The sequence below is a fragment of the Mobula hypostoma genome, chromosome 22 (assembly GCF_963921235.1).
Source record: "Mobula hypostoma chromosome 22, sMobHyp1.1, whole genome shotgun sequence".
Taxonomy (NCBI): domain Eukaryota; kingdom Metazoa; phylum Chordata; class Chondrichthyes; order Myliobatiformes; family Myliobatidae; genus Mobula; species Mobula hypostoma.
The window spans coordinates 18,030,564-18,043,141 of NC_086118.1; the positions used below are offsets into that span (position 1 = coordinate 18,030,564).

The 12,578-nt window shown below is 41.6% G+C and overlaps 1 protein-coding gene across 1 annotated transcript in view; it reads left to right on the forward strand.

Moving 5' to 3' along the window:
- The window catches only part of dnah9 (dynein, axonemal, heavy chain 9), a 585,611-nt gene that overhangs the window by 393,657 nt on the left and 179,376 nt on the right, over nt 1-12,578 (forward strand). Inside the window, exons 53-54 of the mRNA XM_063074264.1 lie at nt 3,542-3,777; nt 8,528-8,650. Coding sequence (XP_062930334.1) covers nt 3,542-3,777; nt 8,528-8,650 — 359 coding nt within the window. The remainder of the gene's footprint in view (nt 1-3,541; nt 3,778-8,527; nt 8,651-12,578) is intronic.

Below are 12,578 nucleotides of genomic sequence, written 5' to 3' on the forward strand. Positions count from 1 at the left end.
ATATCTGTAGAAATTTGTGAGGGGAGCAGCAAAAGACATTAAATTACTATAAAGTACAAAGTAAATAAATAATCCAATAAAAGAAATAATGAGGTAATGTTCTTGAACCATTCAGAAATGTGATGGCCAAGGGGAAGTAGCTATTCTTCAATGAGTGTGGGTCTTTAGGCTCTTGAACCTCCTTTCTGCTGGAGAAGAGGGCATATCCTAGATGGTGAGGGTTCTTACTGACGGACTCCACCTTCTCGGGGTTCTGCATTGTGAAGATGTCCTCAATGGGGCAGTTGTGCCCATGATAGAACTGTCTGAATTTTTAACTCTCTGCAGCCTCTTGTGATCTTGTGCATCGAAGTCCCATACCAGGTGACATACCAAATCTCCTCAAATTCATGACCAGGTAGAGCTCATGGTGTCCATGATTGCATCAGAGTATCAGGACAAGGATAGATCCTTTGAGATAATTGAAGCTCAAGAACTTGAAGCTGCTCACCTTTTCCACCGCTGACCCTTCAGTGAGGACTGGTACGTGTTCTCTCAACTTCCTCTTTCTGAAGTCTGCAATAATTTTGTCGGCTTGCTGATGCTACGTGCGAGGTTGTTCTTTCAACACCAGTCAACCAGCTGGTTGTCTAACTCTTGTAGGCATCCTTGTGACATCTGAAACTTTACTAATAACATCAGCAAATTTATAGATGGTGTTCCTTTATATTGAATGTATCTTCCAATTTTTAAATTTCTGCTCTTAACACTATATTTGTCTACAATAAATTATAGCTCCCACTGGCAGGAATACTTACCTGTTGATTTGTTTTCCTGAATCTTTTATTTTTCTGTTCCTTATTTCCTAAACATTTCGTTGTCTAACAAGAGTACTTAACCTTGAGGTATAACCGTACCTAATCTTCATGAATCATTGTTATGCCAGTTTACCCTAGTTTCTAGTGCATCAGCCAATTTTCTATCCATGCTGCTATATTGCCTACATTTCCTCTCCCATAAGGCCACTTTTTTTAAAATTAAACATGCACTATTAATCACTGTCCATATGGTCTCCTTAAACTGTTTTCAATTAGTCAAGGAAGTAGGAGTAGAATCTTGCATATTTTCTTATAAGCTTCAATTGACAAAGATTTTCATCTAATTTTTTGCATCTCCTGGGAGTATCTGTATCTCTGCTTGGCCATCAGAGACTGTGGATGTGATGCACGAACCATTGCAGCTGTCCAAAACAGGATAAATCAATTGATCTTTTCCTAATATTAATTTTCAGAGGTTAATTTGTCATTTACAAATCTTCTGTAAGCTTTCTTATCAACCATTTTCAAAAAACCCATTTATATTGCATCTCTTGGATTCTGTTAATCAATCACCTCCCTTTAATAACTTTACCTTATTGTTTTTGACTTGCAGAGTTCCAAGGCCATGATCATCACTGTAAAGTGAGCTCTGGCTGACTAGTTTGAGTATGGGATTTAGTCACTTAAAATACTGTACTGCTGGCAAAAGTAGCAACTTTAGAGGAAAACTGAATTTAAAAAAAATACTTCTCTGCAGCTGAACAAACAAAAATCATTGAATTGAATTGAAGTGATTTATCATTGTCACATGAACCGAAATACAGTGAAAAATGCGTATTCAGTCCATCCGCCACAATAGGCAGGATCTTTTGTTGGTCACCCATTTTAATTCTACTTCCCATTCCTGTTCCAACGTGCTGGCCCATGGTCTCCTCTACTGCCACAATGAGGCATTCTCAGGTTGGAGGAGAAACATCCAATACTCTGGCTAGGTTGCTCCAATGTAATGGCTTTCTCTAACTTCTGGTACTTTTTGCTTTCTTTTTCCATTCCACTTTCTGACTCTTCTCTTCTCCTCACCTGCAGTCACTGCTCCCCCTCCTCCTTCCCTTTGTCTCATGATCCACTTTCCTCTCCTACCAGACTCCTCCTTATTCAGCCCTTTACTTCTTCCATCTATCACTTCTCAGCTTCTCACTGTATTCTCCCCCCCCCCCACCCCCACCTGGCTTCACCACTCCCCCTACTTCTTATTCTGGCTTATTTCCCTTTCCTTTGCAGTTGAATGCAAAGACTTTGAGTTTATTCCTCTCCATAGAAACTGCCTGATGTGTTATTGAGTGTGCATGCTAATTTAAAGAGATTTTTAAAGACCAGCTTTATTTGCCAAAACCTGAAAACATACAGTGAGGTGCATCGTTTGCATCAGGGATGTGCCAGGTGACAGCCCACGAGTGTTGCCAGCCAAGCATGCCCTCGACTTACCAACTCTAATCCGTATGACTTTGGAATGTGGGAGAAAACTGGAGCACCCAGAGGAAACCCGGGCGGTCATGGGGAGAATGTACAAACTCCTTCCAGGCAGTGTCAGGAGTTGAACCCTGATCTTACAATTGGTGCGATGTAAAGCTTTGTGCTAACCACTACACTGCCATTTTACATGGTGCGGTGTGGTAGAACAAGGTCAAATAATAATAATACAGAATAAAGTGTGACAGCTACAAAAAAAGCAGTGAAGTGCGATCATAACGAGGTAGATCTTAACGGTCCATCTTAATGTTCTAGGCAAACATTTGGTAGTCTTTTAACAGTGGGGTAGAACCTGTCCTTGGGTCTGGTACAATGTGTTTTCAGGTTTTTGTAGTTTCTGTCAGTGGAAGAGGGGCAAGAAGAGAGTGTTCAGGGTGTGTGGGGTCTTTGATTATGCTGGCTGTTTTACTGAGGCAGCAATAAGTATAGACAAATTTCATGGAGGGGAGGCTGGATTCCATAATGTGCTACTGCTCCGTGTCCACGACTCTATACAATTTCTTGTGGCTACATGCAGGGTAATTGCCATACTGATTGCCATCATGTATCTAGATAGGATGTTTTCTATGGTGCATTGATAAAAGAATATTCATGGTCAAAGGGGGCATGCCAACTTCCTTTAGCCCCCTGAGGAAGTACAGGGAGTGAGGTTTCCTGGCTGTGAAGTACAGGGAGTGAGGTTTCCTGGCTGTGAAGTACAGGGAGTGAGGTTTCTTGGCTGTGACATCTACATGGTTGGACAAGGACAAGCTGTCGCTGATGTTCATTCCTATGAACTTGAAGCTCTCAACTCTCTCAGCCTCAACACCCACGTAGACAGTAGCATGTGCACCACCGCTCTACCTGAAGTAAATAACTTGATGTTTTGTTTTGCCCATATTGTGGGAAAGCTTGTTGCCATGACACCATGTTACTAAGCTCTCTATCTCCCTCTTGTACTCTGACTCATCATTATTTGAAGTACAGCCCACTGTGGTGGTATCGTCTGCAAACTTGTAGAATAGAATCTGGCCGTGTAGTTACACGTGTACAGAGAATAGAGTTAGGGGGCTGAGGATGCAACTATATGGGGCACCAGTATTATGAATAATCACGGTGGCAGTGGTGCTGTTTATTTTTACTTATTGTAGCCTGTTGGCCAGGATGTCAAGAAGCTTATGTCAAAGTTTTACTTTGTGAAACCATGGTTCTAATCAGGATTTTCTTTTACTAAGGTTCCAATCCCAGTGACCGCTGGCTTGGATCCATTGACAATGCTTACGGATGATGCAGACATTGCAGCCTGGCAGAATGAGAGCCTCCCTGCAGATAGGATGTCCACAGAGAATGCTACAATCTTGACCAATTGTGAACGCTGGCCACTTATGATCGACCCCCAGTTGCAAGGTATCAAATGGATTAAAAACAAGTATGGTGAAGACCTCAGAGTTGTGAGGATTGGCCAGAGAGGGTAAGTCAATTATCAGTGGAAATATTGAGTGTATAGTCATACGCACAAGTACATGTGTGCTCAGGTGCAATGAAAAACGTTCTTGCAGCAGCATCACAGGCACGTTGAGGCATGATACAGTATAAGACTTAGTGCATATTTGTTTAAAGCAACTAATTATTATCAATACAAGGGCCATAGATTTCCCTGCATCAGTCCTACGGTATAGGAACATGTAATAAAATTATGCAGAGGACTCTGATCTGTCTAGCATGTCTATGCTCCTAATCTTCATGTGCCCATCGAGATACTAAGTTTAGCAATAATGATAGTCACTCAACAAAACATCATTTCTGTGGTAGGTCCAAGGACAGCCTATTTGTTAAAAAAGGGGGAACTAATGAACCCAGGTTCCCAGCATTGGATCAGGAACCTGCTAACAAAAATCCTCTGTAAAATTGTACACCAACAGAGAAAGTCGCCCTGAAATCTGGATTAGCTCAGTGACAAATCTGAGATGAAGGTAATCTTGTAACTCCTTAGCAGTTTCCTAAGCAAGCATTGCAGTGGGAATGACATCATCACATGTACATAAACAATGTAGGAAACATCTCATCTTCCCAAACCTGACAGGAAACCAAATTTCTGGAGTGGTGCAACTCAACGCAAAAAGTCTTATTTGTGTAAAATGATGATGTTCAGACAGGAGGTACTGGAAAGCTTAGTACATTGTGACGAAATTTCCATGCATCAGTACTTGAATACAGCTTTGCCAAATTGCACTGTAATCTTCGACAGCAGGAGCCAAAATTAAACTCAGATCAGTTCACCAGTGTACTTTCAGCTGTCAGAAGAGGTAGGGGCTGGTTCCTGAGACTGGTCACAAGTCAAATGTGTTTTAACACATTGCTTCAGCCTACCTCCAAAGCCCTATTTTTCTCCCTGGACATTCCTGAATTATTATTTAACTAGATTCCATCCGTGGTTTAAAGCATGCTTAACAAGCAATTTCTGCTTTTTCCTATGTTTTCATCTAGAAGAAGTTGTGAAATAGTTGCAACCTTCTGTTTGGTGTGCTTTCCAGCTAAGTGAGTCCTGTAACCTAAAGGCAGCTAGCTTCTGTGTGCTGTATTTGATTTTCTTAATGTGGGCTTGCATTGTGTGCTACTATATATTTCATCTGTCAAACCAACTTTTGTATGTTGCTGGTAAGCTTCAAGAAATGTTATCCTTTGTACAAATTTGGGAGATATGTATTCCTTCATGACTTCTGAGTTCCTCCATCCACAGGGACTGTGCTGTGGGTATTAAGGTTAACACATGCTTCACCATTATTGGCCAGCAGGAGGTGTGCCTGCTACATGCCAAGATGGGCATGTGGTTCATGTCTTACCTGACTTGGCCTCTAGTCCAGCTCGGAACACACTGAAATGTTGATGCTCAGGCCCTTTTATTATTCTTTGCATGTTCATTTTGTTGCTTTTACTAAATTGAAATGGATGAGGAGTGATCTATTCAAGTCCTGAAGTTGATTAATGTATTTGATGCGATAGGCTCTGGGAGGAATCTAGAAGAGAGAGTTACAAATGTAAAAAATCAAGGAAAGTACTGCAGCTGCTGAAATTTGAAGTGAGGACAGAACAAACTGAGCAGGTCAGGCAACATCTGTGGAGAGGGAAGCAGTGTTAGTACTTCAGTTTGATGAGCTTCCAGCAGAATTTGAAATAAAGAAGCAGTTGTTAACATCGAGTAGGGAAATCTGGAATTCTTTCTCCAAAATTATCTGGTTGGTGTGTGAAAGAACCTTGCCAAATCTGAGTGACAAATTAATTTGTAAACATTTCCTGCATTTTCTTTCATAGGCCTTTATCTTACCTGGCAAGAACAGGCTGGTGTGAAGTCAGAGGTTAAGGTGGAAATTGGAGATACAGCACACAAACAGGCCCTTCAACTGGCCAAGTCTGCACCAACTATTGAGTGCTCATTTTTACACCAGCATTACTCTAACTCATTATATTCCCTCCACATTCCCATCAGCTCTTCTCCATGTTCGACCACTTACCAACTCACAAGGGACCATTTACGCTTGCTGATTAACCTATCGACCCTCATATCTGTGGAATATCGTAGGAAACTGGAGCTCCCCAAGGAAAGCCATACAGTCACAGTCATGGAAAGTCCACACAGACAGCAGTAGAGTCCAGGGTTGAACCTGGGTCGTTGGGACTGTAAGGTAGTGGCTCGGTAAGGAAATACCAATTGCAAGGTTTCAATCTTTTCTTCCCACATTCCTTTCAACTCCCTGTAGATTCCACTGCTCACCTGCAAACTTGGGACAAGTTGAGCAGCCAATGAACCTTCCAACCACACTCCTTTGCAAAGTGGGAAGGAGCTAGGGTATCCAGGGGAAAAATGTACAAAAATAGATAATGAAATTCCCTTAAACTCTCTCTCTGGAGGAGGAGGAGAAGATGGCAGCACGATGCAGCACGCGCAGGGCCACTCCGGTGAATGATATCTGTAATCTGTCAAGTAGGATACCGTGCACAATTCTGGTTTGATGGAGGCAGACGTGAGAGTATGGAGGAACATCTGGTGAAACTTCTGAAATGCCTGTTTTGCTGCTGCCATTACAGTGTGATCCGAAATCTCCGGAGGGGAAGGCCCCGAATCCTCGGCTATGCTTGTTGCTCGGCGGTCGGCGGGGGAGGGGGGGGTAGAAGCGCTCGGCAGAGATGGTGCTCGGTGCTCGGTGTCGGAAGGCTGGTTGGAGGCTCGAATTTTTCGGATGGACTCAGAGTCGGACTGTGGTCGGGTGCTTCCAGGATATTGCAACGGCAAGTTTGCGGCGCTGGAGGCTCATGGCAGAGAGAGTTTCTCCCTTCTACCGTCTGCGTGAGATGTTGGCGCTATCAAGACATGGAGACTTTTTTTTTTAACCGTGCCCATGGTCTGCTGTTATCAAATTACGGTATTGCTTTGCACTGTTACAACTATATGTTATAATTATGTGGTTTTTGCCAGTTTTAGTCTTGGTCTGTCCTGTGTTTCTGTGATATCATACCGGAGGAACATTGCATCATTTTTTAATGCATGAATTTCTAAATGACAATAAACGAGGACTGAGTGTCCTCATAATCTAATCTGATCTAATCTTGACCCAACGTATTATTCATTCAGAATACCTTACAGTCTGAAGGCACACGTTACTTACCAATGAGCCAATATTGGACTCCTCTCAACATTTGGGCTTACAGTGCCAACTGATCTGTAGGCCCCCCCCCCCCAACAATCAGTTTCTCCCTCTCTCAGGCCCCCAGTCTGGCTCATCTGACAACTTTCCAACACCCACCAATGGCAACGAGAACACCACAGTACTTCCCATTGTGATGGAAATCCCCATTCCATCGCTCATCCAGTTTCTTTCACTCCATAATTGCATCGTCTTGTCTCATTGACATTGGCTTCATGAAGCAGTTTTCTTGTCTTTAAGGCCGGCATTCCCAATTGATCTACCTCTGGCTGAGAACGCCACATATCAAGACCTGCAGTTAAATTATTTATGATGTTCAGGCAGATGGGTTGTCAGATTTGTAGCAGCTCTCCTTCTGCATCCCAATAATCATCCCACACATAACTCATTTCCATTTCAAAATCCAGGCTGAACTCTCTTTAACATTTCAGGTTGAAAACCCTTCATCAGAATTGAGAAAGAGACAAAAGATACTTGTTAGCTGCAGGCTTGTTGGGAGATGGGTATGTCCCTGACAGGGTAAAACAGGGGCAACCTTAGAGATAAGCTGTAACAAGGTTAAGCAGTTAGTGAGTGAAAACACAAAAAATGGTAGGAATTGCAAAACAGAGAGCAGGAAGATATGCTCAGCAGATCAGGCTGAATGCATTCTTCACTTCCAGAGGAAAAAAATAAAATATGACATTGAAGGGAGAAATGAACAAGCCAAATGGACAGCAGCTACAGACATAAAGTCAAATCACTTGCAGTTATAACTTTCAAAATCACGTACAGAAAATTGCTATGTGCCCAGATGGAAGATGAGGTGCTGTTCCTAGGATTACATTTGCTTCGTTGTAACAGTGCAGGATGCCAATGACTGATGGATCAGAGAGTGAGTGGGATGGAAAATTAAGGTGACAACAGGAAATTCAGGGTCACCCTGAGGCCTGCATGTGGGTCTTCTGCCAATAGTCACCCAGCCTGCTTTGGTTTCCCTTGTGTAGACAAGGCCACATTGTGAACACTGAATGCAGCACTCCAGATTGGAAGAAGAGCAAGTGAATTGTTGTTTCATCTGGAAAAAAAGTTTGTGTCTGCTCTGCCATCAGTAACATCACGACCATATTCATGCACTGACCCCACATCCTTGATTATCTTAATATCTAAAAATCTATCAAACTGATCTCTCTTTAAAATCTGGACTATCCACTTGTTTTAGTTAATTGACTTCTTTCTAATAATTGGCTTTCACTTAGTACAATACACACTAAGTGATTTTGGGAAACACTTTGGTTTTCTGTGACATTGATATGGCCCTGAACTGCTTGTCGGAATAGATATGAAAGAACCGTTGAGGTATTCTTGACATAATGTGACATTGATTTGAGTTTTGACAGGCCTGCAGCCTGAAAGATTTATCGATTAAAACCATAGTGAACATACAAGTCAGATTCAGAAAGACCTAAGAATAATTGTAAATAATTACCATGATAAATGAAGAATAATATAAAGGTATTTATGTTCTTATATTTCAAGTTATCTCGATATCATGGAACATGCCCTTGGAGCAGGTGAAGTAGTCCTAATTGAAAACCTTGAAGAGACAGTGGATCATGTGCTGGGACCTTTGCTGGGCAGAGAAACTATTAAGAAGGGCAGGTAAGGGTTTATGGAGAGCATGTTTACAACTCTCAATAATCTTTTGTAATTATTATCGAACATTTCAACTCTTAATCTCTAGAGCTTCTTCTTTCCGAATTCATCAAAATCCATTTCACGAAGATTACGAGCACAGGACAGACGTGGGAGAAATGCAGCTCTCACTCACAGCATTAAGGCCACTTGAATTGTGAACCTTTTTTACCAAACATTTATATAATATATATAAAAATTCTTAGTTCATCTGAGTCTGGTTGGCAAAGCAATAATGATTTTGAAATTAACTGTTTCCAAATTGGTTTCAATGTGAAACTCATTGTCAGCATGTCCCTGTAGGAGTAAGAAGCAAAGATAGTGAGATTAAAGAACACCAGATAACAAAGGATATTGAAGGTTTGATCAAGGAAAAGAAGAAAGTGCATGTCAGGTGTAGGAAATTGTTACTGAATTGAATACTTTTGTGTTTATAGGGAAAGGAGTTATGAAAGAAGGAAAGAAAGAAGCAAGGAATTGACAAATAGGATTAAGGAAAATCCTACAAATTTATATGCGTATATTAGCAGTAGAGGGTAACTGAGGAAGAAGTATGTCCCCTCGGGTACAAAGGGTAACCAGTGTGTGGAGCCAGGGGCTAGAGGCAAGGTCCTGAATGAATACATCTCTTCAGTATTCACTAAGGAAAAGAACATGGAGGTTGTAAATTTAAGAGAGGGGAATGCTGATATTCTGGAGCATGTCTGTATTAGGAAGAGGAAGTATTAGACACATTGGAGCACATTACCTTGGATAAATCTACAAGGTCCAACAGGATCTATTCCAAGGTGTTAAGGATAACAGTGGAAGTGGCTGCCAGGGCTATGACAGGTTTTTGGATCGTTGTTTGCCAGGGGTGAGGCACCAGCAGACTGAAGCATAGCTAATGTTGTTCCCTTGTTTAAAGAGGATACCAAGGGAAATCTGTAAATGATGCACCAATGAGCCTTACGTTGGTGGTCAGAATTTTGTTGAAGAAGGTTCAGAGAGGCTGGATTTATTTTGGCTTGGAAAGGCACAGACTGATAGGAGGAATCAGCATGGTTTTGTGCAGGGAAGATTACATCTCTTAAATCTGGTTATGTTATTTGAGAAGTTAGCTAAGAACATTAAGGAAGGCAATGCAATATATATGGCTTATATGGATTTCAGTAAGGCTTTTGATAAGGTCCTGCATGGTAGTTTGGTTGAGAAGGTTAAGGCACAAAGCATCTGAGGCACGTTTTCAAACTGGCATGGTGATAGAAGGTAGAGGTTAATAGCAGAAAGGTAATTTTCTGACTAGAAGTCTGTAACAATTGGTGTATTTTGGGATTATTTGTAATATATTTAAGTAATTTGAATGAGAATACAGATGGTCTGATTATAAAGTTTGCTGATAATGTGAAAATTGATGGAGTTCTAGATGGCAAAGAAGGCTGATTAAGAATACGGGAAGATGTAAGTTAGCTGGAAAGTTGGCAGGGTAGTGGCAGACGGAATTTAATCTGGACAACTGTGAAGTAATGCACTTTAGAAAGCCAAATTATGGTGTCATATATTGAACAGACTAAATAGCAGAGCCCTTAGGAGCACTATGTACTGAGAGACCCTGGTGTTCAAGTTTGTAATTCTCTTTGTAGGGGCTAAGGTATGCATGGCTTCATAGGCTGAAGTTAGGAATATAAGATTTGGGATGTCATGTTACAGTAATACAAAACATTGGGAGAACAAAGTACAGTTCTGCTCTCCACAATACAGGATGGATATGGTAGAAATATAGAGAGTGCAGAAGAGATTCACCAGCATGTTGCCTGGAACTGAGAACTGCAGTTATAGTGAAAGATTGGATAGGCTAGGTTAATTCTCATTAGACTGTAGGAAGCTGAGGGATTTAGAGATTTGTAAAATTATGTGGTACTTTGGGGTAGGATGGATACTCAGAGGCTTTATCATATGGCTTGTGTGTCCGGAGATTGCAAACTTAAGATGAGAGGGGAGAATTTAAAGAATATCTGAAGGGTAGGTTTTTCACATAGAGGGTGGTAGATATCTGGGATGAGCTGGCAGAGGATGTGGTAAGGATGGTACATTTGCAATGTTAAAAGTCATTTGTGCATGTACTTAGAAACAGTACACACAGGCATGGGCCTAATGCAGGTAAATGTGATTAGAGTGCATAGGCATCATATTTGCATAGATGAGGTGAGTTGAAGAGGTCTGGTTCTATGTTCTTAGATTAGATATTCCAAGAAATGCAACCTGTTAATGCAATGGGGTACCTGGTTGAGTACTGAAGACCTGTACTAATCAACTGGCTAGAGTATTCACTGATATCCGTAACCTCTCACTTCAGCATTCTGGGGCACTCACCTGCTTCAAGCTGGCTTCGATTTTACAGATGCCCAAGAAGTGCATGGTATCATGCCTCAGTCACTATCGTCCAGTAGCACTTACATACACTTTGATGAAATGCTTTGAGAGGTTGTTGAAGAGGAGTGACTTGGAACCACCCTAATTTGCCTACCATCATAACAGTTCAACATTGCACTGGCTCTTCACTCAACCCTGAAACATCTAGAGAGTGAAGGTAAGTATATCAAGAGGCTCTTCATTGACTAAAGCTCTGTATTCAATTCTATCATCCCCTCAAAACTAATTAATAAGCACCAAGATCTAGGCCTCTATACCTCCTTGTGCAATTGGATCCTCAATTTCCTCACTTGCAGGCCCCAGTCGGTTTGGATTGGCAGCAGCATCTCCTCCATAATCACCATCAACAAAGGTTCCCCACAAGGCTGAGAGCTTAGCCACCTGCTCTTCTCGCTTTATACTTATGACTGTGAGGCTAAGTACAGCTCCAATGCTATATTTAAGCTTGCTGACGACACTACTGTCGTTGGCCAAATCAAAGGTAATGATGATTCAGCGTACTGGAGGAAGATTGAAAATCTGGCTGAATGGTGGAAGAACAACAACCAATGTCAGCAAAGGAAACAGCTGATTACTGACTGCAGGAGAAAGAAACCAGAGGTCAATGTGCCTGTCCTCCTCAGGGGATCAGAGATTAAGAAGGTCAGAAACTTTAAATCCCTCAGCATTATCACTTCAGAGGATCTGCCCTGGATCCAGCACCTAAGACCAATTCTGAAGAAAACATGACAGTGCCTTTTCTTTCTTAGAAGCCTGTGAAGATTTGGCATGTCATCTAAAACTTTGACAAAGTTCTATAGATGCACGTGCACATTATACTGACTGGTTGCATCATGGCCTGGTATGGTAGTGCCAATGCCCTTGAACGGAAAAGCCTGCGACAAGTACTGGATATAGCCCAGCCCATCATGGTTAAAGCTCCTTCTATCATTTACCACATCTACAAGGAGAGCTGTCACAGGAAAGCAGCAGGCAGCATCTGTTTTGTTTTGTCTATAATATTTCAGTTATATTTGAGTCCTGACGAAGGGTCTCGGCCTGAAACGTCGACTGCGCCTCTTCCTATAGATGCTGCTTGGCCTGCTGCGTTCACCAGCAACTTTGATGTATGTTGCTTGAATTTCCAGCATCTGCAGAATTCCTGTTGTTTGCGTTGTAAATATATTGTTTGGTTAAGCATTCTTTGTTTTACCATATAGTTCATTATAGATTATATGTAAAAGTACATGAATGACATATGTCATTATAGCACTACATCATATGTGTAAAAAATAAACTAGACATGTTATTCCCGACTCTGTTTTCTTTCTATTAGTTTTATGGTTTGAAGTTATAAAACATAATAACATCCATCTTAAAGGATCCCCACCATCCAGGCCAGGCTCTCTTCTCACTGCTGCCATCAGGAAGGAGGCACAGGGACCTCAGGTCCCACACCACCAGGGTTCAGGAACAGCTATCACCTCTTAATCATCAGGCTCTC